Below are 22,802 nucleotides of genomic sequence, written 5' to 3' on the forward strand. Positions count from 1 at the left end.
GATTTGAGTGTGATTTGGCAGAGGAGGATCGGACACAGAGCACAGCGGAAATCAAGATCGTAGATATAAAAAAAATATGCAATAGAAAAATATCCGAGTAGACGATAAGAGCCACACAATCAACCAAGAATAATGCGACTGTTTTCAATCTTTAACACAGTACTCATATTGACTTGGGGTATAATACAAAGGATATACACGATTACAGCCACATATTGCCTAACAGCAATCCTACTATTATCGTTGTCGTCGTTATTAAACGCGACAAAGTACAATATATAATCGAGCGTACCCCACTGCTCGGAACCGTGAATGATTCCTCTTGTATAATCAACGACGCTTGTTCCGCCAGACCAAAAGTAACTGAAGCAAGCTGAACGATATTCCAAATTAGTCACTACATCTCCAGAAAATAATACAGGACCACTCACATGTGCAGCGAAATCGAATGGGAACACCGAAGTATCAACGACTCTCACATTAGCTGCCAGAAAAAAAGCCATTCAGAACTTAGATTTGAGAACTGAGAAGCCGCACGTACCGGCACCATAAACTTTCAATTTCGAATCAACAACACCTCCCTGCTCTCTCGGCATCATCCCACAACTCGAACTTGGATGAAATTGTGAGGAGACCGAGCCCCTCAACCACGCTTCAATATCCTGATCTGACGTTACCTCAGGTCCAGGTGAGAGTTGCTCTCCTATCAAGGGTGCGCCTGTTGCATTGGAAGCTAAGATGTTACCGAGTCCCTGAATGAATTTGATCCCTTGTCGCAGAGTAATGATATCTAAAGTAAATAAGTTAGTCATCACGCAAGAATGACAGAGACACTAGAACGTACCAGCAAAATGTGTAAGATATCCGGGATCGATCAAGACCTTTTGGAACGGATCGGGAGACTGGATCCACAACCGCCCCACACTGAACGGATGCTGTAGCGCGGCTTGAACAGATATCTCTCCAGTACCGACCAAGCTCATCAATAGCTCCACTTGTGGCCCTCCAGCATTCATAAAATCCTCAGAAAGAATCTGGTAAATAGTCTTATACCCTTCCAAGACATCTGACGATCTCAACTGTGAAATCGTCGCAGACGAATTGTCGAAACTCGACTGAATTTGTTGTTGGAAAGCGGACGCGCCGGCAGAGCCGAAAATACTAGTGAGATTGACGTATGCGATTGCGTCGTTGATGAATGACTTGAATTCGGACGAATTCTAATGGAGCGAAAAGATTATTTCCAACGTAAAAGGTAAAACAACAGGCGGACGCACAGCAAAGGCTGAACGAGAATTGTGGATATCCCCAGCAGTTTCAAGATTTGACTTCCAAACGACACTAGCGACCTGGGGAAGATGTCGATCATAAATCGTCAGGAACCGAATGTTTGAAAACTAAGTTGACACGCACCGGATGATCTTGCACCTTTGTCCAATGCCAGGAACATCTTCAACTAAGGTAACATCGGCATTCGATAACACCTCTTTCGGCCCGAATCCGCTCAACATTAAGATCTTGGGACTCCCAACTACTCCCGCAGACAAGATGACTTCTTTGTTGACGCGTACAGTTCTCCTTGTCGAGTCTGCGTCTTTAGCAAATTCGACGGCGTCGGCAACCCAGCCTTCAGATATGGCTTCTGTGCGAAAATTCAAACGTGTAACGGTTGCTTCTGGTAGGATGTGAAGATTGCTGCTCGGAGGTAGAGGGGAGATGTAGGCAGAGCGAGAGGAAGAGCGCGTCCAGTTTGTGGGGTTTATTGTGGAAGCTGTGACAAACCCTCCAAGAACTTCTCCATTATTCGGGTTCGCGAGCGGAGGAACACCGGCTGCGGATAATGAGGACGTCCAATTACCGACCCATTCTAACGTGCTATACAATAAGAATGATGATGAGCTAATGAGAAGGGTAAAGAAACCTTGCACACGTACATGCCTGGGTACGACACCGACAGTGGCCCACCGCTCCCATATGCATTGGCATCCCACTGAATGTGTCCGATACTGACCACATCGTCTCGGGGAGCTGTGAAATTCTCGGATCGTTTCATAGCAGAAAACATTTCATCCCAGCCCCATTTTTGAGCAGCATCACTATCTTCCGAGGCGATGATACTTTCCCATGCATCTAATTCGTTAGAAGCTGGACGGACAACGTACATGGCGTTCATCGCTGTCGAACCGCCAAGAATCTGCAAGTGGTTAAAATAACGTGAGCGCTAGCATTGGGGTCTCGTTGTTGACTCTACTATACCTTGCCATGTGGCCATGAAATGGTACGGTTGTTGAGGTGCGGCTGCGGAACAGTTGTATCCTTCCAATCATAATCTGTGCCCACGATAGAAGCGTAGAACGCGCCCGAGGGCGTGTCTGGGAACAATATGAATGAGAACAACACAACAAAACTGTTCAAGCCACTCAACTGATTCGGTCAGCGATCTCGTCACCTGACATGCCCGCCTCCAAAACCAACACTTTGTAGTTCGCGGTGGAGAGTCTGGACGCTAACACGAGCCCGGCCAGTCCTCCACCACAGATGACGTAGTCATAATCATCTGCAATATCGTCCTCCGTAATGAGATCCCGGGGAGACAGTTGCTCTGTATAGCCCGACATGTGCATGGGTGCAGTCCCAGACGGAAGACTAGCAACACACATCCTGCTCAAAAACAGAGCTGGAGCCAATAAGCGAACCAATAGCCGCGTCTTCATAATGAATGAATATCTGAACTGAAAAAGGATGCGTAAGCCTATTTAGAGCAAAAATGAGATGAAAAGCAAACACACGCACTATGAAATGAACGAGAGCAAGTCGTCGTCAACCGACAAGTGGCAAGAAGTTTCGTTCCTTGGCATAGTTTATATCCTCAAGGTCTTCTGCACGGCAACTTCGGCCCCGGAGGTTTCCATTGCTGCATAAGAAGCCCGTGCGTCACTACTCAAGAAGAAGCGCTCAAAGCATGCACCACGTACATCTCTAAAAGCCTAGATGACTGCCGAATACTACGTCTTCTCATCAGTAGTCGAGTTGGACGCCAATACACGTTGTGTTGCCCCCTTTGAAAGGCCACGAGTTCGATGAACACGCATAGGAAATGGACGAGGGCAAGTCGCATCAAGGGCGAGATTGAGTTAATGCGCCCGGTTCTCGTACCCGGCAACCTCGGCTTCGGCGGTTTCCGCTGTCTATTGCTCCACTCGATTCCCAGAGGAACAATCACGCTTTGCAGTACCTTTTATCTCTAAAAGCCTAAAGATTGTCGAATATGACCTTCTCATCAGCAGTCGAGTGCCGTATCAACAGGTTCTTAATATTGTCCCTTTGTGGCCGCACGAGCTCGAGTGTGCTGAGTGCTCGAATCAATTTTCATTAAACTTTCAGTCTCTAATATTATCGGGGTTGGAGCGGGCGGTGCTGTTGAGTAATAATACAAGTCCCACACGGGCTGTAACAGCCCGTTGCCAGCCCCGCTGCATTGCGTAAATTCGAGTACATTTCTTCCGCTGTCCAAGCAAACGGATATTACTACACGAATTTACCCAAGACCGAATAATACAAATAATACTTTAAAAATGGATCGACTGACTGGAAAAAAAAAAAGTACATCAAATACCATGGCTCTGAATTTCACTCAAAAAAACCCTTCAAATTTTCTTTGGAGCTCTCGGTGGTGCACCCATATGCAAACAACATTCCGCCACGAAAAGGAAAACGACACCCGCAATGGTGGTGTCCGCGATCAACAAGCCTTCTAGGTGAAAAAACCCCGTTGAGCTATGAACTATGTCCCGCACATGAACGAAAGAATTAGCATATGCTATGCTAATGGTGATAAGTCGATAGAGTGTAACCACGACCAAGGCTGGACCAGCCAAGAATGCGACCGTCCATATAATCTGCTCAGTTAAATCAAATTAGTCCCGCGAAAATTCAAATGATTCAAGTAAATGAATAACGCACGCTGTCAGAAATAGTGGCTCGAGAGAGCCTCATATATATGAGGATAGCATATATGGTCGTATATATGCTGGCATAAAACACTAGCACGTGGAACACAACCGCGATTACTTCGGCATTGAACATCTCTCTGAGCTTCAACCCAATCGCATCTTGCACAATGCCAAGAACAAGGATATCCAGCAAGAGGAACGCGTCCAATAAGAATTTCAGATTGAACGTTGGTGCATACACGTTCAATTGAATTCTTTGACGATGTCTGGTGATGGATAATAGGATAGCGAATAAAAGCACGTAGGCCAATTGAGCAGTGAATGCTGCTGCGACGTGTAGACCCTGGGAGTGTAACACCCGAAGAAAATCTACTTCATCATAGGCGACAGCGAGGGCATAGAGGATATTGCTGGTGAGGTATACAAAGAGATAACCAAACAAGAGTTTAAGGAAGTGTGGCCCAATGTCGTAAGGTGATGGATTCGATTTGTGGTCCTCGGGTAAGTCGCGTTTTCTGAATCGCCCAAGTGTGCACACTAGTTGATAAAGTGTGACAATGGAAACGACAACAGTAAGGGCGAAAACTGCAGTCATGCTTGGTGAAAGTTCAAGAGAATTCGAGTCAGAATCGTCGCCTGTGCTTCCGCCGGTATGACCGCCTCCACCACGTCCTCCTCGTCCGAGGACTTGGTCGAAATGAAAAGCGGAAAGGGCCAGGAAAATGTATGCAACTTTTCCTGGGTAATAGAGCATTTTGCCGTTCGAATGGAGGTCGATGGGTACAGTTATCGAGAACGTTTTTTATTGCAAAAGTACTTATATCTAGAGCCTGAAATAAAATATGTCATGATTCTCATTCTATCATCCCATCTGAACACAACCATCAGCTTCCGTGTCGACAAATGAAAAAGAGTCTGTGATTCGCACCCATGTTGAACCGTGAGAGAAGGACAGTGTCGCTGAGTTTGACACGATGGAGAGAAAGTCATTTGTGAGAGACATATGAGATGGATCGAGATTATACGGTAAGAACGATGGAAGTATTGAGCCTGGAACTTTCAGCGTACACCAAGGGGATCGTGGTGAGAAGAAAGTGAAGCCTATTTGTCAGCACGTCTGAATCAGCCCTGGACTGATGAAAGTTTCGGCCTTAGGTTCAAAAGTGACTCGGAAGGGAGCCATTCTATTCGAAATCCTCTTCATCTCCTGCGATTCGTGGGGCCAAACGTCAATGATGAACGAGACTATGGTAGCCCTGGATCGAGTTGAGCGGGGTAATTGATTGACAACTGAAATCAAGGCGAAATTAATCAACATGTTCGGGTTCCCATGATATATGTGACTGCTATATATATATATAGGCGTGTTGTCCGTTAGGCTGGTTCAACGGAAGGTGATTTAGACAGTTCACGACAAGAAATGGGGACCTGAGGAAGAGAGGAAACTGAACGTTGGATGAATGCGAGCATATCTCTCGGACGAGGTGGAATCCTAAAACACACTCCGCAGGAATAAAGATTAATTTAACCTAAATGGACGGAGCGAAAAATGGAATCTTGTTTTGACGTCCGTATCATTCAGTGACTGGCATGAACTACAAATTGGTTCCATAAATAAACATTGGATGACTTGCCGTGCGTATTCCATATGCGCAGATAAGGAATTCTCAACAGGCCGAATGCTGAATCGGCTTTAATCAATCAGTCAGAATTGACCTAGGGAAAGGACTCGTAAAAACAATCGACATATTCAAATTCAACAATTATGCACATCCAAGGATTTTACAGTCGCTGACCAATGTTTATATGGACAGCCTTCACCTGGCTGTATCTAAGGCATTCCATCAGTTTGTATTGACAAAATGGCCAATGGCACCAGCTACGCACGCATCGAGAGCATACTGGCCAAATTCCCTGCCCATACCCGACGGCTTAAGCCCACCGAAAGGGACAGCCATTTCACCAACCGGCCCAGAATCAACCTGAATGACATGAAATTTTCGTGCTCGAAATCATGACGTAGACATAAAACTCACCCAGACAGACCCGGCTTCAAGGTTGTTCGCCATCCTGATAGAGCGTGCGACGTTCGTAGTCAGGACATTGGGACCGAGCCCATACGTTGTGTTGTTTGCCCATTCAGTGACCTCTGCCAAGAACGGACATTACTGCGAGCGCTAGCCCGGCAAGAAATGAAACTCTAAGTTCTTCGGTCTTGAACTTGACGACAGAACCGACAAGTCCAGAATTTCCTCCTGCATGATCTTCATATCCGCCCTGGCCTCAGTAAAGATCGTTGGTTTAATAAAGTAGCTGGTCTTTCCTTGTCTATCGCCTCAATGAGGACCTTTGCACCCTCGGTCTTCCCGGAATTCATATACCCCATAACACGCTATAATATCTATAAGACTGTAAGTCAGCTCTGCCACGTTTGTTACAATTTCTGCCTCACCTTGAATTGAAGGCTAGGGACTTGACATCCATGTTAAACTCCCCGTTGGATCTGGCAGTCCGCTGCTGAAAGGTGGTTTATCTCCTCGCAAACGGCAATCTCGATTGCAAGCTCACTCCGTAGTTTGGATAGCTGTGTTGAACATAAGCACGATAACAATCTGATGGTCTAATTTTGTGTTCGGTGTGAATTCAGTGCAATTCTGCAACTGCTTGTGATTGTAGGTGCGATGAACCTGATCATAAACCCCTGATGCTGTGATGTTACCATCATTCACCATCACAAAACGCATCACGCACACCATGCATGCATCACTCCGACCGCTCTTTTGCGGATTTGCTGATGACTATTGCCAGAACGGGTTTGTGTCAATACCTTTCTTATTACTTAGAGTGGTCAGTATCACTCCACCGCTTTTTATAAGAAGACAACGATGGGAACCATAGGTGGTGGTATGGTTCTCGTGAAAACACTTTCTGGCAAGTCCCTTTCCTTCCTTTCTGTCGTCCTTCACCACGTCTATCACGGCTGTCTGATTTTCGATGGCCCTACCCGCTCCCTCTATCGCTGATCGTACAAAGAATTGGCTCAGGCTTTTGGGCCGACAATCACAATCATCTATTCGTCCCAATCAGCAGATTGGTATGGGCAAAAGTACGCTTGAAGTCGCTATCGAAACATGCTAATCTGATTTTACAGGCTCTTTCTCCAACGCGCGTGACTTTACTGTCAACGGTGGCCAGTTCACCACTGAACAGAAAATCAATTATATCAACAATGTCATTTCAACCAGGCAAGCGGGTGCATTCTTTGTTATTGCTCATGGAAGCCTAGCGCTGACTGGTCGCGACAGTCTTCGAACTCTTGGAACCGTATACATGCCTCGATGCGACGAAGGATTCCAGCGCTCGACATCCGCCACCAAGGTGCCATCCCGACACGCGATTGAAAATCAGGGAAAGGCTCATGAGGTGGCTTTCGAAGGAGTACGATGATTGGAAAATGCTGTGGGTCCGTGGTTCCGCCGGTACCGGGAAATCCGCCGTTGCTCAGTCCTTCGCTGATACCTGCGAGGAGGAGAAGATTCTTGGGGCGTCGTATTTTTTCTCCCGCACCGCTGGCCGAGACAAGATCGAAACCCTTGTACCGACGCTTGTATCCCAGCTTGCTAGGAGTGATCCTGAGTATCATTCCTTCATAGAACAGCGTTTGGCTAAAGACCATATCTTGCTACGAAACTCTCCACCTATTCAATTTCGGAAACTGATCGTTGAACCCTTCGCCATCCTCCAACGCGAGCGTCCTCGAAAGCCAATCGTCGTTATCCTGGATGGCCTCGACGAGTGTGCAGGGGAGAAGGCTCAGCGAGAAATTCTTGAAATGATCACCAACGCCATCCGCACGAATCCAGACCTCCCACTTCGCTGGCTTATCTTCAGTCGCCCAGAGGCACACCTCAAGAATATATTCTCCCGAACATCAGAATGCGGTCGCGAGGAGCTTATCATCGACACGGAGTGTCGGGAGAATGTAGAACGATACGTCAAAGATAGACTCGTCGAGATTAAGGCCACGTACAATGACATGATACCCGTAGACTGGCCACCACCGGACAAGCTTGAAGAGCTTCTTTATGCGGTATCGGGGCTCTTTATTTTTGCGTCGACTTGTCTCAATTATATTGATGATCCCGAGGAAGCTGATCCCGTCTCTCAGCTTGACTCACTGTTATCGTTTTTGCGTCGGTCCCAGGGTGCTATGTCCAGGAACCCTCTGGCGGCCCTCGATCTTCTCTATTCTCGAATCCTCCAGGATATCCCCCCCACCGTGTTTGAGACGACGAGGAAGATTTTGGCGTACATGTGCCATCGAAGTAAACTTGATCCATATGATAAACTCAACTCAGCGCAAGCGCTCTCCAACTTTCTCCGACTCGACCAACATGTGTTCTACAAGGCCACGCGTGGACTTTACTCCGCCATGAAAGTACCAGAACCAGGAGATGCCGCTGGAACACAACTCCAATTTTATCATGCCTCATTCCAAGACTTCCTTCTCGATCCTCACCGTTCTGGGAAATTCGCCATTGGGGGGTACAAGGCACTAGTGATCTTTCTGCAGTCGTTGATCTACTGGTTGGAAGTTGATGCCACCTATTTTCACGCTCTTGATGGTGGGTCCGAGTTGGTAGAATTCTGAAAATCGACCTTACCAATTTCAGGGTGGAATTTTTATGCGGAGCACAAGCATGGTAGTCTCCCCGGCTTGACCTGGACATCTCATGACAATAGATTGCGGCTCTCTGAATCAATCACGGGACTGCTTGGCCACAGCGTCTTTGGCAGTATGCTGGACATGCAATGGGATGGTGTGGATGACGGTCTTCTCTCTCAACTCTCCAACGTTGACTTCAGGTATTGGACGCATGGCGATCTTTTTTTTATCGCCTTATTGTGCCGATTGGTGATTCTAATTTTAATTCGATCTTATTTTCTGTACTGAGCTGTACTTAGGACCCATCAACTTCAATTGTGCGGGTTGAGCCGTCCTGCCCCACGGACTATCAACTGCTAAAGTATTTCAACCTCGTGATAGAGAACGGTGTTGCAAAACGAGCTAGATTCCCTCTAAGACTTGTAAGCCCATAAACCCGATGTCCAGTTATACTCTAAACTGCTGCTAGCTGTTCCCTAAGGATGAGTGGAACCGAGAATATTTTTTTATTGGGCACGGCTTGAAGTCAGTGATTGTCTGGAGAACAAAACCCGGTGGTTCCCAAAATCAGCACGCGCATTTCCTTTGCAGTGACCAGGAGCCTACTGAAGCGCAAATATCCAAGTACCGCGATGATATGCGTCGGTTCGGGTGGAATGAGGGGGAAGCAGCATTGGCGATGGGTTAAGTATATATGGGAAATCGTTACGAACGTTTTCCGCCAGTTCTTCATCAAATTGTATTTATATGTGTAGTGTGTTGGACAACACAGTCACCGTCTTCTCGTGGATGTTTCCATTCACTTCGCTGCGAGAGGCGCCCACGGAAGCACAGATATCAGAATGCGAGGACTATTTCCAAGGAATTGAGTCGGACGAAGAGGAAGCCGCATTAGAGATAAATACATAGTAATGGCTAGAGATCGGCCATGTTACATAGAGGCTGTCAGTCCCGGTCCGAAGACAGGAGATAGTTCGCTCATTCGACTTAGGAATATTAGACACACAGCACTTTTGCCCGCCGTGTAAGGAGGTGTGATTTGTCGGAAGGAAGATCACGTGAGCATTAATTTTCGTACTTCACGCCCGACGCCCGCTATCTACTCCTCTTAAAGCAAATGGCTTGCGTACTTCAACGATGTAGTTAGGTTGAGACGCGGGGGACATTTAATCACCTAGTTGCGACATGTTTCAGCCGCCACTGCTGGATAGTGCGTTTTCTCGATGGCGTGATATTGGCTACGTCTGGAAGCCGCTTCAAAGTTGAGTAACAAAGATATGTGTTTCAATCTTTGTAGCAATCCGGCAAGGACCAGGTTGAGCGAGCGGTACCTGGTAAAGTCCAGAAAGTGAGAGATATGTAAGCGTGCAGCTGTGAGACCAGGAAGCCTGGAATAATCTGATCCATCTTTCTTCTCCTTGAAGTTTGAACTTCCGGTCAATATTGTAGTTGAGGGCAAAAGAAATCGGTACGAGGAGTTGAAGGAGAGAAGAGTGACTGTGACAAAATGACTTGTGACTAGCTCGGTATGAAATCCTTCGAGTCTACTTTCTTCTTCTCCGCTCATTACTTTCCGGGTCACCGGCATAACAAGGGATTTATATGGATGAACTAATGGACTGGACAGGATTTCTGAATCATGACTAACATGAATACGAGGTGTCTCAAAACTGCTACAATCAGCGCCGTGACCGTGAAATGACAGGCAATGTCAATCAGATGGCTTGCCATGAGGACACTTCCAACGCATTTCTGGCCGTCCCTTCACCACGTCTATATCACGGCTGTTTGATTCTCGATGGCCCTACCCGCTCCCTCTATCGTTGATCGTACCAAGAATTGGCTCAGGCTTTTGGGCCGACAATCACAATCATCGATTCGTCCCAATCAGCAGATTGGTATGGGAAAAATTACGCTTGAAGTCGCTATCGAAACATCCTAATCTGATTTTACAGGCTCTTTCTCCAATGCGCGTGACTTTACTGTCAACGGTGGTCAGTTTATTGATATCAATGAACTGAAAATCAATTATATCAACAGTGTCATTTCAAGCAGGCAAGCGGGTGCGTATTCTTTGTTATTGCTCATGGAAGCCTAGCGCTGACTTGTCACGAAAGTCTTCGAACTGTTAGATCCATATACATGCCTCGATGCCACGAAGGACTCCAGCGCTCGATATCCGCCACCGAGGTGCCATCTCGACACACGATTGAAGGTCAGGGAAAGGCTCATGAGGTGGCTTCTGACGGAGTACGATGATTGGAAAATGCTCTGGGTCCGTGGTTCGGCCGGTACCGGGAAATCCGCCGTTGCTCAGTCCTTCGCTGATTCTTGTGAGGAGGAGGGGCTTCTTGGCGCATCGTACTTTTTCTCCCGCACCGCTGGTCGAGACAAGCTCGAAACTGTTGTGCCGACACTTGCATACCAGCTTGCTAGGAGTGTCCCTGAGTACCATTCCTTGATAGAACACCGTTTGGCCAAAGACCAAATCCTGCTACGAAACTCTCCACCCGTACAATTTCGGAAACTGATCGCTGAACCGTTTGCCATCCTCCAACGTGAGCGTCCTCGAAAGCCAATCGTCGTTATCCTGGATGGCCTCGACGAGTGTGCAGGGGAGAAAGCTCAGCGAGAGATTCTTGAAATGATCACCAACGCCATCCGCACGAATCCAGATCTCCCACTTCGTTGGCTTATCTTCAGTCGCCCCGAGGCACACCTCAAGAATATATTCTCCCGAACATCAGAATGCGGTCGCGAGGAGCTTATCATCGACACTGAGTGTCGGGAGGATGTGGAACGATACGTCAAAGATAGACTCGTCGAGATTAAGGCCACATACAATGATATGATACCCGCAGACTGGCCACCACCGGACAGGCTTGAAGAGCTTCTTTATGCGGTATCGGGGCTCTTTATTTTTGCGTCGACTTGTCTCAATTACATTGATGATCCCGAGGAAGCTGATCCCGTCTCTCAGCTTGACTCTCTGTTATCGTTTTTGCGTCGATCCCAGGGGGTCGTGTCCCGGAACCCGTTGGCAGCCCTCGATCTTCTCTACTCTCGAATCCTTCAGGATATACCCCCCCTCGTATTTGAGACGACGAGGAAATTTTTGGCGTATATGTGCCATCGAAATAACCTTGATGCACGGCATAGACTCGCCTCAGCGCAGGCACTCTCCAACTTTCTCCGACTCGACCAACATGCATTCTACAAGGCCACGCGTGGACTTTACTCCGCTATGAGCGTACCAGAACCAGGAGATGCCGCTGAAACACAACTACAGTTTTATCATGCATCATTCTTTGATTTCCTCCTCGATTCTAACCGTTCTGGTAAATTTGTCATTGGGGAGTACGAGGCGCAAGTGATTTTTCTGCAGTCGCTCATCTACTGGTCAGAAGTTGATGCCACTCACTTTCACACTCTTGATGGTAAGCCCGAGTCTGGAGGAATTTGAAAATTGATCTTACCATTTTCAGGGTGGAATTTCGATGTGGATCACAAGCACGATAGTCTCCCCGGTTTGACCTGGGTATCTGAAGACAATAGATGGCGGCTCTCTCAGACAATCACTGAGTTGCTTACAAGATGTTTTCCTGGCGTTATGGATAACATGCAATGGGATGGTGTGGATGAGGATCTTGTCTCCCAACTCGCCAACGTTGATTTCAGGTATTGGTTGCCTCCCTACTCTTTTGGCATCGCCATATTCTGCCGACTGGTGATTCTATTCCCAATTTCGATCTTCTTTCTTGTATTGACTCGTATTAAGGATCCATCAACTTCAGTTGTGCGGATAGAGCCGTCCAGCCCTACAGACTACCAACCGCTAAAGTATTTCGACCTCGTGATAGGTAACGGTGTCGCCAAACAAGCTAGATTCCCTCTAAGACGTGTAAGCATAACAAGCGGATGCCCTGTCATACTCTGACCTGCTTTTAGTACCTCCCGGTGGATGAATGGAACCGAGAATATTTTTTTATTGGCCACGGCTTGAAATCAGTGATTGTCTGGAGAACAAAATCCGGTGGCTCAATAACGCAATACATGCATTCCCTTCGGAGTGACCAGGAGCCTAGCGCACAAATATCCCTTTACCGCGATCATCTTCACAAATTGGAGTGGAACGAAGAGGAAGCCGCATTGGCGATGAGTTAAATATGGCCGGGAAGTCGTTACGAACGATTTCCGTGAATTCTTTATCAAATTGTATTTGTGTGCGGGAGATCGATCATGAATTGCAAGTGTTTTGTGTTACACAATCGAGTTCATCAAGGTTTTTTATTACCTTCATACTGCATGGTTGAAGCTGTCGACGAGCTTGAACGAACACGTCATCACACTGTTATTGTCGCTCCCCTCCCCTCCCAACGTGGCGACACCTCCCGCGGTCGCCCAACGTCTCGCACAAATTTCTCTCCCCCATCCACCTCACCTCAGATTACTGCTTCGTGGTTGCACAGTTCCGCGGCTCTCAAGCAACTTCCTGGAGTAGCTCGCCACGGCCGGTCCTGTTACTTGTTGCTTGTTCGGTATTAAATCCTCTAGCTTTGAATTTGAACACTCACTGCTTATACACGACCCTTAGATACACGCGTTGAATTCACAAGACATACAGTATAGTTTCAAATTGAAAAGCACGACGACATGTTTGATTAAAAACTAGACGAGCAATTCGAGCTACGAACTAGAAAAGACCATCAGGTCTTCTCGGCGGAGATGAGATAACATCCTGAAGGAATTTGACAATCATTTGTAGATCTTTGAGTCCTGCGTCACTGTCATCGGAGGTCACAGTATGAAGTCTCGGGAAAAGCGAAACAAGATTTCGAGCAAGCGTGTGCATCCCTTTCAAGTCCCGCGGAAGATTCTGAGCTCGAGATAGCTCCAACCGTTGCAAAGGGCATTTGCTCAAAGAAGATACAAAATAGTCCGGAGTTAAGGAAGACAAGTCCAAGGGTAAAGCCATGTCATGTAAACATGGCGCACAATGGGATGCATATGACAAAAGCTTGCGGGCGTCGTAGGAACTTGGTTTACTTCGCGAGCCTGATATTATTGACAGGCGCTCGAGCATCGGCCATGCCTGGATTATACCGATGATGTCTTCGTCGGAAAGGGGCAACGGGATGTAGCTAAATTCCAAACGCCGCAACGGCCTTTCCTTCAAAGCAGAAATGTCTGCAGGTGAGATAACCGGATCATTTGGGATCTGGTTGACCTGATAACCAAGGGAGAGAGAGTGGAGCGAGGGAAACGCATTAAGGATAGTAGACAGATGAGAGCTTGCAGCATGTGGTGATCGACGACTGTCGGACTTTTGAAGGATCAGAGAGAGGGATTGTACGGCAGGGAAACTGCGACCCTGTATACAAGTGCATACAGTTGACCACTTCCCCTGCAAAGAAAGTATCGACAGTTGTTCCATGTTCTCTATCCAACGCGCGACATGTAGGCCTGTCTGAAACATGTCAAGAGAGATGTCCAAAGTTGTGAGATGTGCTAATGTTCCGAAGGACTGCACATCAGCACTCTTCAGGAGATCGCCCTGGTATTGCGTCGCTCTTATGGTAAGTGAGCGAAGCTCTGAAAATAGGAAGATGCGTAACAGAATATTATAGGTAGCGTAGCCCGTATAAGTGATGTCTAGCATCCTCATCCCGTGATAGTTGAGAGTGTCGAGAATGATTGATGATGCGACCGTACCCGAGGTGTCGTCTGCTTGAAGTTTTATACTTTGCAGGGATGGCGACGCCAAGGCAGTCAAGTTATATGCTTGACTGGGCATATCCATCCCAGCAATGGACATTCCTCGCAGATTGGGACAAAGGGGCCCGGTGAAACCGGTACTCAAGAGCGTGTTCCAGAGCGGATACTCCCTTGAGGAGAGATTACGGGGAAAATGGAGGTATTTGATGCGAGAAAGATAGCTAGTGACTCGAGGCTTGAGGCCCATCGTGATCTTGCCTGGAACGACAATCTAGTTCAAGCGAGTTCAAGATGTTCGGGTATTTATCGATATAACTAATATAACTGACCCAACAGCCTCCATGTTGACCCTTATATTCGAGTAGATTCTCGGAAAGGGGAGCATTGAACACAGAGATGATAGGTTCAAGCGTTGTCAAGGATCTCCACAGCTCGTCGAGCGCAATGTCGACCAGCTCAGGACATACCAAGGCGATCGAAAGTATTATGCGTCTCTTTTCTTTGATATCATCTGCATTGTCGCAAGATAAGGATACACGGAAATATTTGAGGATTTCGGTCCATGTGTCTTTGTTCGTAGATAGAGGCATAGTGGTTTACAATGAAGAGGATCTGTAATCCTTATCGATAAGCCTCCCTATACATATACCCACGCTATAGGCGCTTAATATTTAAATTTTGGCTTCTTTCTAGTCTATCTATAACGCACCATCCCCGTCGACCCATAGACTGCGATACTTATGATTCTCAGACTTTCGTGAACGACAAAATTTGATATCCAGATCATGCTGCATATTTTTTAATACCTACTGCCTAATATCCAAAGTCTGCAAAATGTTCGTCGTATATATGCCTGTTTCATAATCTACTCCAAGTGTCCACAATATTATTGCATCTTGAACATTTCAACACGTTAATTCTAACAACAAATCTTACACAGCTGTGTTGTAATTTTAAAAATTGTAATCAATCAGCCGGGATTGACTTGTGGAAAGGACTCGTAAAAGCAATCGGCGGCATATTCGAACTCATCAATATTTAAAAATACTTCATATCCAAGGATCTTTACAATCGCTGACCAATGTTAATATGGATGGCCTTAACCTGGGTGTATCTACGAAAAGTTCCATCAGCTTCTTAATATCAAACAGCAAATGGCGCCAGCTACGCACGCATCAAGAGCATACTGGCCAAATTCCTTGCTATTACCCGACTGCTTAAAACCACCGAAAGGAACGGCCACGTCAGGAACTGGCCCAGAATTAACCTAAATGGCATGAAAATCTCATTCTCGACATTATGACTTAGACATAAACTCACCCAGACAGACCCGGCTTCAAGGTTGTTCGCCATCCTGATAGAGCGTGCAATGTTCGTAGTCAAGACATTGGCACCGAGCCCATACGTTGTGTTGTTTGCCCATTCAGTGACCTCTGCCAACAACGGAAATTACTACGAGTGCTAGCCCAGCAAGAAATGAAATGCTTACCTTCTTCGGTCTTGAACTTGACGACAGAGCAAACAGGTCCAAAAATTTCCTCCTGCATGATTTTCATATCCGCCGTGGCCTCAGTAAAGATTGTTGGTTTAATAAAGTAGCCGGTATTTCCTTGTCTTTCGCCTCCAATAAGGACATTTGCACCCTCGGTCTTCCCTGAATTGACGTATCCCATAACACGCTATGATATCTATGAGCCAGCTGTTCCAGTTTTGTTACGTTTCTGTCTCACCTCGAATTGAAGACTCGAAACTTGAGGTCCATGCTGAGCTCCCGGCTCAAATGGACCTCCCGTAGCATCGGTCAAAGCCTCGGCTGACTTCTTGAACCCTTGCAGGAACTGATCGTAGATTCCCTCTTGCACGTAGATACGTGATCCTGCGATACACGCCTGACCTGTTCATTGTTAAAACGTGTTCCATGCAATAAATATTTACTACGTACCCATGTTGTGGCTACCGAACGGATGGCCGTGTTAGCGTAGACATTCCTCTGCAAAAGAATAGACGTACAAAATCCCCCCGCTTGCCCACTTGATAGCTTGATCAAGCTCGGCATCATCGAAAACGATGGTAGGACTTTTCCCGCCAAGCTCCAGGGCGACCTTTTTCAAATTTGACTCGGCCGAGGCTTTGAGGATCTTGCGCCCTGTCAGGGTGCTTCCTGTGAACCCGAGGGCCCTGATTGATGGATGCCTTGAGATCGCTTCTCCGACGGTGCTGCCTGATCTCCGTAGTCAATAAGTCTTCCGTAAACTCGCATACAAGTTCTCACCATAACCATTGATAATGTTCACTGTACCAGGAGGGAAGCCAGCCTTGTTGACGAGGTCCGCGAAGTACAGGGCGGTGAGTGGAGTGACTTCAGAGGGCTAAATGTTCACCAATTAGAAACCCCCTTATCGATTCGTATCACTGTTTGAAAGCCTACCTTAAGAACTACGACATTCCCAGTGGCCAACACGGGCGCAATTTTCAAGGCTGCAGCGGCCTATAAATGTCAGGGACATTGAAAGAAGTTCAGCCTCAAAGGTTACTCACGATGGGGATATTCCAGGGCGTGATTGCACCCTATTAGGCGACGAGGTTAGTGATATCCAACCACAATGCCAGAGACGCGATACGTACGACAACACCGTATGGCTCATGCCGCGTGTAGGCCATCTTATTCTCGTTCGTCTGCCCAAGTCAGCCTGAAAAACTCAACCAACTCGAAATGAACTAACCTCGATTGTCTTGCCTTGGATCTTGTCTGCCCAACCAGCATAGTATCTCAATGAGTGTACTGTTATGGTCATAATATCAACCATCTTTGCCATGTGAAAGGGTTTCCCTGAATATACAGGCATCAGTGTTGACCAGCCAACAGACAAGGTATCGTACTGACCGACGTTCAAGGCCTCTAGCGCCGCTAGTTCGTCACCATGTTGTTCAACTAAATCTGCCAATTTGGCTAGCAATTTTCCGCGTTCGGAACCGGGCACCTTCAAACCCCATGAGGTCTTGTAGGCCTGTTAAGACAATTACTGCTTTGCTGTGATCTATCAGGTGGTAAAAAGAAACGAACCTTTTCAGCGGCAGCTACAGCGATATCAACATCTTTTGATGTTCCTCCAACGACAGACGTAATGACCTTGCCGGTGCCTGTGCCAATGGATCAGAAAAGAAACTCGAAGTATTTACTGCGCATACAAGGATCGACAACACTGAAGATGGTCAGCAAAATTAGTACCCAAGTAGAAAGTTGAAGGCCTTCGCACTCACTCAATGCGGTCACCGCCGTCAACTGGGTCTACCCACTTGCCATTAATGAATAGCCTGTGGGCATGTAAGGAGAGCTACCCAGACGGATGTCTCAACGACACCTACCCTATATTTATGGTGACGGAGCCCTTGTAAAGAGGGGTGTCGAAGGTGTGAGTGTAGGTTTGCGGCATGTCTTGAACTTGAAACTAGCTTTAGTCGACATCGAAGAAAGTTGTTCAATATATATACGCGTTAACCATGTTTTTCTTGCTGCAGCCGATGTATTTGTGGACGTTTGTCGAAGCTGGTGCCGCGACGATATGATATGTTTCCCCGAGCTGGTATCGATTTCGTGGACGTTCGGCAAATCTCTAAGTTGAAGCTAGGACCGCACCAGTACTACGGCACCATGTCAATACTACGTTTCCCTGCAGCCGATGGATTCGTGGACGTTCGGCAGATAACCACAGGTGTGCTCGGAATCGATGTTCCATGCCTTCTTTGTCAATTTATTCTTTACCCATTTGCCCCCAAGTAATGTCACCAGTTTAATATCTCGGCCTCAGATCCATGATCCGGACAACTTCGGCACCGGCTTGGAGGCCGGGGGAAATCCAGACAAAAAACCCCCAAAATGGGCATTTCTGGCCCTAGCCTCTTATAGGGATATTCCAGGGTCCTCCGCCAAGGTTTCGAAATTTCGCGATGAGGTCGGATTCTTGAAAGGACTTCCGGAAAAGGAAAAAAATAACCCTCATACAGAAGGATAGAGATGGGCGAGTGGGAGAATCGAGAGTTCCGAGCCCTCTTGCAAGGAACGCGATTTAATTGCCCTGAGAGGGTTCCTTGACCTCGCTTACGCAGTAGATACTACTTAGGAAAACGAGAATGAGAGGAATTGAGGATAATAGTACGACACGCGGCTCGGCATACGCGACCGCCGCCAATGACTGCTGACGTGATCAAACAGAGAACGGTGAAAGGATAGTAGCGGTAATCACAGGGGCACGGGCACCGGCCCTCTGCTGCCACGTTTCCCCGCTGCCGCATAGATCATATTAAGGTTAAGGAGGCACAGATACAGGGTACATGCCACTATTAAAAGCGGAGGGAACCATAGGAGGGTAGCGAGAAAACCTTGCGGGGATACAAGTAGAGATTCGACAAGTTGATGAAGTCGAATACGGTACTGTATGAGAGATATGGCAAGACCACGGTAAAACATCCATTGTATTGAGAGGATACACCCACGTCATCATTCGCCGGCTCATCTCAGAGAACGCGCGTACTGCTGACCCGGCATTGGCACAAGTTTCTCGAAGGGAAAATGAGTCAGTCAAATGTCACGTTCAAACGACACACTGACAAAAACTAGAGTAGATTCCCCTCCAGAAGTCAAATGTGCGCGCACCGAGAGTTAAGAACGAGAGGGGAGATGTCATCCGCCTGCTCATACTGAAAAGTTTGAAGCTTGATCCCTGGTCACGCTCATTGGCCTCCTGTCAAGTACCTTGGAACGCCGGCAGCTCGATGAACTTCACGGCGGTCAACAAGACGGCGAGACAATCTTGCATATCTTTCCAATTGCTATAATTTAGGCAGCTCTAGTTTCACTGCAGAAGGTCATCGATGCATTGCGTGTAAAACTCGGATAACCATGTACATGTCTGCTGGATTTGCAAAAGGTCCAAGTATTATCCGCATTAAGTATCACTCCAAACAACGTACAGCAACAGCGATCGAAAATACAATGTCCGTCTAATATAGTCCCAAGCCTATCTATCTAAAATACTAAAGCGGTGAGTCAAACATGGTCTAGGAAGGAGCGACAGGGGAAAAACGATACTACAAAAATCAAAAATCAAAAATCAAAAATCAAAAATCAAAAGAAAACTGCCAAAGCGAGAGAAAAGAGTCCAAGTAGCCATGTAGAGCTAGAATTGATGTTCCTGTAGGCATCGTTGCTCACGTTGCCATTTGAGGATGAATCACTCTGATCAGAATTGTTACTGCCTTGGGGCGGTTCAGGATCGTAATCTGCCTGAATTATCTCAGCAGCCCGCTCGGCAAGTCCGTAAACAGGAGCCATGGTCTAAAAACAGGATTAGTAAGAAGTTTTTGAAATTGAAAAAGAACCCCTCACATGAGCAGCAAAGTTGATAGGAAACACCGAAGCGTCAACAATTCTCACATTTGATGTCCCATAGACCTTTAGTTTATTATCCACCACACCACCTTGTTCCCTCGGCAGCATAGCACACGAACTTGTCGGATGAAACTCTGTTCCTCCATTATTCCTCAACCACTGATCCCAATCATCATCACTGACAACCTGTGAACCCGGTGCGATCTCATCACCAACAACAGAATTGAGTGGCGCTGCACTACCGATTTTACGAGCTAGCTTGAGACCTTCACGCATCGTAACGACATCTATGTTGTCTGACTTTAGCAAAGGAAGGAGAGTATAATCAAAGAAAGAAGCGTACCTGCCCAATGGGAGAAATATTGAGGATCGATCGAAGGTGCGTCAAAGGCTGAATTAGTATTGATCCATATCCTGCCTTGACTAAGAGGGTGTTGAATAGCCGCCTGAACCACGATCTGTCCGGGGATATTCAAATTGAACAACATCTCGACCTGCCCGACGTTCGACGTAAATATCTTGTCCGAAATAGCAGTATATATTGCTTTGAACCCTTCGAGTACTTGGGAATTATTGCTACCGGTGCCTATAGAGGTAGCAAAAGAGGGCATGTCACTGTTCATCTGCTGGTGCATCATAGTCACACCATCAGCACCAAAAAGGGTTGTAGAATTGACGTAGGCGACTCCAGAGTTTACGAAAGATAGGAACTCGGCGGATTTCTAGACAGAAGAACCGTTAACCTTCGTTACAACAACTAGTGAAGATACATACAGAAAAGTCGGACCCAGACTTTTCGATATCTCCTGCGGTATCCTGTTTGCTCTGAAAGGAGACACCGGCACTCTGATTCGAAACTTAGTAAGGGCTGGTTTAAATTTAGAGAAGACTCAACGATATGATCCTGCAAGTGTGTTCCAACGCCGGGGAGATCCAACTTGACATCGACACCAGCTGCGCTCAACACGTCATTCGGGCCAACGCCACTCAGTTGTAGTATTTGTGGACTGTTGATGGAACCGCCGCAAAGGATAGCTTCTTTGTTGACCCTGACGGACTGCACAGTTGCACCCGGAGCTGGCGAAAACTCAACACCGGTTGCATGAAGCCCCCCAGAGGATGAGTCAAATAAGATACGCGTCACCGTGTTTTGAAGGAGGATGTGGAGATTGGAACGAGGCGGGAGCGAATCAATATAACCAGACTTGGAATATGATCGAGTCCAATTGGTTGGGTTGATGGCAGACACGGCGAAGAATCCACCACTGGTGTCGCCTCCGTCAGCATCTCCGTTTCGCGGGATACCCACAGCTTCAAGTGTCGGAAGCCAATTTTGGGTCGAAGGGACCATGCTAATACGACGTCAATTCTTACGAAGGAGTAGTCGTGAACGCGAGACGTACTAGCCGGGATACGTAGCGTGCACAGGTCCGGAAGTTCCATGACTATCAGCGTTCCACTGGATTCCAGCGGTCTTCGCAGTATCATCGGTAGGAGGTGTAAAGGTTTCGCTCTTCTTCAAGGCTCCGAAGAAATTGTCCCATGTCCACTCGTGAGCGTCAGGTTGAGAAGAGATTAGGTCGTGCCAGGTGTTGACTTCAGTTTGATGGGGGCGAATAAGATACATTCCATTGATAGCGGAAGAGCCGCCCAAGAGCTGTGGTACGTGTCAAGAACGTTTGCCGAGCAAAGAGTAACTAGTACTCACCTTGCCACGAGGCCAATATGCTTTTCTTCCAGCAGCAGCAGGTTGTGGCACCGTTTCGTAACCCCAATCATATTGGGAATGGAAAACCGACTTGAAGTACGTTTCTGCAGGTATATCTGAGTAATTCAGTGAGTAACGCTCAAAAGGGTTACGAAAGCCTTGTACAGTGACGAACCAACTGAATCTGGACCGATGTCTCCGGCTTCAATTACGAGGACTGTATAGTTTGGATTGGCAGATAGACGACTAGCCAAAGCTAGTCCAGCTGTACCGCCTCCGGCGATGACGAAATCGTATGCATCAAACAGAGCGTTCTGCTCTACATACGCTCTCGAGACGACATGGCGATGATAATTTATTCGGGCGGAAGTAGTGGCGATAAAGCCGAGGAGAAATAAGGCGAACGATCGCATCGATGCGTTCAGGATTTAACCTAGTGACGAGATGAAAGAGTGATGAGCTACAGGCAAAAGACGTATAGGAATCCAAGCAAAGAGAAACGTGAAGGACCCAGAGAGGGCGTCCAAAGAGTCGTAAGTGGAGAAGGAGACAAAGAGTAACAGGCAACCAGCAGCGAGGCAAAAGTTGACGAAAGCCCTCGATTTTATACTCCGGTTTGTGTCGGATATTACAACCTATGGCAAACTGCTTGCCGAAGGGAAATGGAGATGATTCTCCGTCATCGAGAAGACTTTGCTACTGCATGAATGGAGATAAACGGAAGGCTCACAATTTATGAGTTTAACACAACTCGCAATATCCAACGCATCAACGTGATTCTTGTAGGAGGCCAATGTAGAATTTGAGGGCCTTCCGGATACTCCATCGCGTGTGGCTACCTGGGATTCGCCTCCAACAATGTAAGTAAGTATGATGACAGTGCCTGGATCAGGTGTTCAATGTTGGAGTTGTCTGATCCCATCACTCCGGCTACCGAACCGCAGACACGTGGAAAGATTGTGGAAAGAGGCCTTGTAGAGGCCTTGTCTGCGGCCCCATCACTCGTATCACTCCATTGAGTGCGCAACGGATACAAAAGCTGAACCTACTCAGACCGTAACGGCCTCTAGCGACCGCCCGTTTCTCGGTCACCCCGTTCGAACTTCGGAGGGCGAAATTCTCCGCTGTACGCCATCATTAGCAAATACTGAATAACTGAATCAGCAAGCAAAGATACAAGCGAATTATAAGAAAGTAGCCTAACGCCCTCAGCCAAAAATTTGGACAATGAAGCAACGAGCTGTGTGTTGTACATACTGGCTTGTAATCATGTCTGTACGACCGAGTAATAACTCGTTACTGAGCTCCACGACTTTTTAATAACCGTACTCATCCGGCACGACGAAATGGCGCATCCACTTAGTAAGAATT

The 22,802-nt window shown here is 47.1% G+C and overlaps 8 protein-coding genes across 8 annotated transcripts; 2 read left to right on the forward strand and 6 right to left on the reverse strand.

The window, feature by feature from the left end:
- Window positions 1-202: 202 nt before the first annotated feature.
- On the reverse strand, window positions 203-2,714 carry AGABI2DRAFT_70764 (hypothetical protein; the record flags this gene model as incomplete). Its single annotated transcript, XM_006461475.1, has 9 exons — window positions 203-373; window positions 432-484; window positions 542-790; window positions 845-1,220; window positions 1,278-1,349; window positions 1,410-1,875; window positions 1,935-2,194; window positions 2,257-2,372; window positions 2,426-2,714. The coding sequence occupies 9 exons, from the start codon at window positions 2,712-2,714 to the stop codon at window positions 203-205; spliced, it is 2,052 nt and encodes a 683-aa protein (XP_006461538.1).
- A 933-nt stretch (window positions 2,715-3,647) lies between these two features.
- Window positions 3,648-4,724, reverse strand: AGABI2DRAFT_178653 (hypothetical protein; the record flags this gene model as incomplete). The annotated part of the gene is made up of 2 exons (XM_006461476.1): window positions 3,964-4,724; window positions 3,648-3,899 (listed from the first exon to the last, which is right to left on the reverse strand). Exons 1-2 carry the CDS (start codon window positions 4,705-4,707, stop codon window positions 3,648-3,650), a joined length of 996 nt encoding a protein of 331 aa, XP_006461539.1. The 5' UTR covers window positions 4,708-4,724.
- A 1,011-nt stretch (window positions 4,725-5,735) lies between these two features.
- On the reverse strand, window positions 5,736-6,022 carry AGABI2DRAFT_118418 (hypothetical protein; the record flags this gene model as incomplete). The annotated part of the gene is made up of 3 exons (XM_006461477.1): window positions 5,736-5,784; window positions 5,841-5,935; window positions 5,990-6,022. The coding sequence occupies 3 exons, from the start codon at window positions 6,020-6,022 to the stop codon at window positions 5,736-5,738; spliced, it is 177 nt and encodes a 58-aa protein (XP_006461540.1).
- Window positions 6,023-6,947: 925 nt separating this feature from the next.
- Window positions 6,948-9,528, forward strand: AGABI2DRAFT_118419 (hypothetical protein; the record flags this gene model as incomplete). The annotated part of the gene is made up of 7 exons (XM_006461478.1): window positions 6,948-7,059; window positions 7,105-7,206; window positions 7,259-8,578; window positions 8,627-8,868; window positions 8,919-9,041; window positions 9,089-9,302; window positions 9,392-9,528. The coding sequence occupies 7 exons, from the start codon at window positions 6,948-6,950 to the stop codon at window positions 9,526-9,528; spliced, it is 2,250 nt and encodes a 749-aa protein (XP_006461541.1).
- A 1,051-nt stretch (window positions 9,529-10,579) lies between these two features.
- AGABI2DRAFT_71377 (hypothetical protein) lies at window positions 10,580-12,082 on the forward strand (the record flags this gene model as incomplete). Its single annotated transcript, XM_006461479.1, has 2 exons — window positions 10,580-10,658; window positions 10,737-12,082. Coding segments are annotated over 2 exons (1,425 nt in total), but the record flags the coding sequence as incomplete, so codon positions are not given.
- Window positions 12,083-13,312: 1,230 nt separating this feature from the next.
- AGABI2DRAFT_178655 (hypothetical protein) lies at window positions 13,313-14,937 on the reverse strand (the record flags this gene model as incomplete). Its single annotated transcript, XM_006461480.1, has 2 exons — window positions 14,664-14,937; window positions 13,313-14,605 (listed from the first exon to the last, which is right to left on the reverse strand). Exons 1-2 carry the CDS (start codon window positions 14,922-14,924, stop codon window positions 13,313-13,315), a joined length of 1,554 nt encoding a protein of 517 aa, XP_006461543.1. The 5' UTR covers window positions 14,925-14,937.
- Window positions 14,938-15,399: 462 nt separating this feature from the next.
- Window positions 15,400-17,768, reverse strand: AGABI2DRAFT_71215 (hypothetical protein; the record flags this gene model as incomplete). Its single annotated transcript, XM_006461481.1, has 16 exons — window positions 15,400-15,448; window positions 15,507-15,601; window positions 15,655-15,767; window positions 15,824-16,013; window positions 16,065-16,228; window positions 16,319-16,555; window positions 16,607-16,703; window positions 16,763-16,812; window positions 16,869-16,902; window positions 16,960-17,010; window positions 17,058-17,164; window positions 17,219-17,342; window positions 17,399-17,475; window positions 17,524-17,537; window positions 17,596-17,649; window positions 17,701-17,768. 16 exons carry the CDS (start codon window positions 17,766-17,768, stop codon window positions 15,400-15,402), a joined length of 1,524 nt encoding a protein of 507 aa, XP_006461544.1.
- Window positions 17,769-19,453: 1,685 nt separating this feature from the next.
- On the reverse strand, window positions 19,454-21,844 carry AGABI2DRAFT_205329 (hypothetical protein; the record flags this gene model as incomplete). The annotated part of the gene is made up of 8 exons (XM_006461482.1): window positions 19,454-19,669; window positions 19,721-20,010; window positions 20,067-20,445; window positions 20,498-20,569; window positions 20,619-21,075; window positions 21,127-21,380; window positions 21,432-21,569; window positions 21,611-21,844. 8 exons carry the CDS (start codon window positions 21,842-21,844, stop codon window positions 19,460-19,462), a joined length of 2,034 nt encoding a protein of 677 aa, XP_006461545.1. The 3' UTR covers window positions 19,454-19,459.
- Window positions 21,845-22,802: the final 958 nt, after the last annotated feature.

The sequence above is a fragment of the Agaricus bisporus genome, assembly GCF_000300575.1.
Source record: "Agaricus bisporus var. bisporus H97 unplaced genomic scaffold AGABI2scaffold_6, whole genome shotgun sequence".
Classification (NCBI taxonomy): Eukaryota; Fungi; Basidiomycota; class Agaricomycetes; order Agaricales; family Agaricaceae; genus Agaricus; species Agaricus bisporus.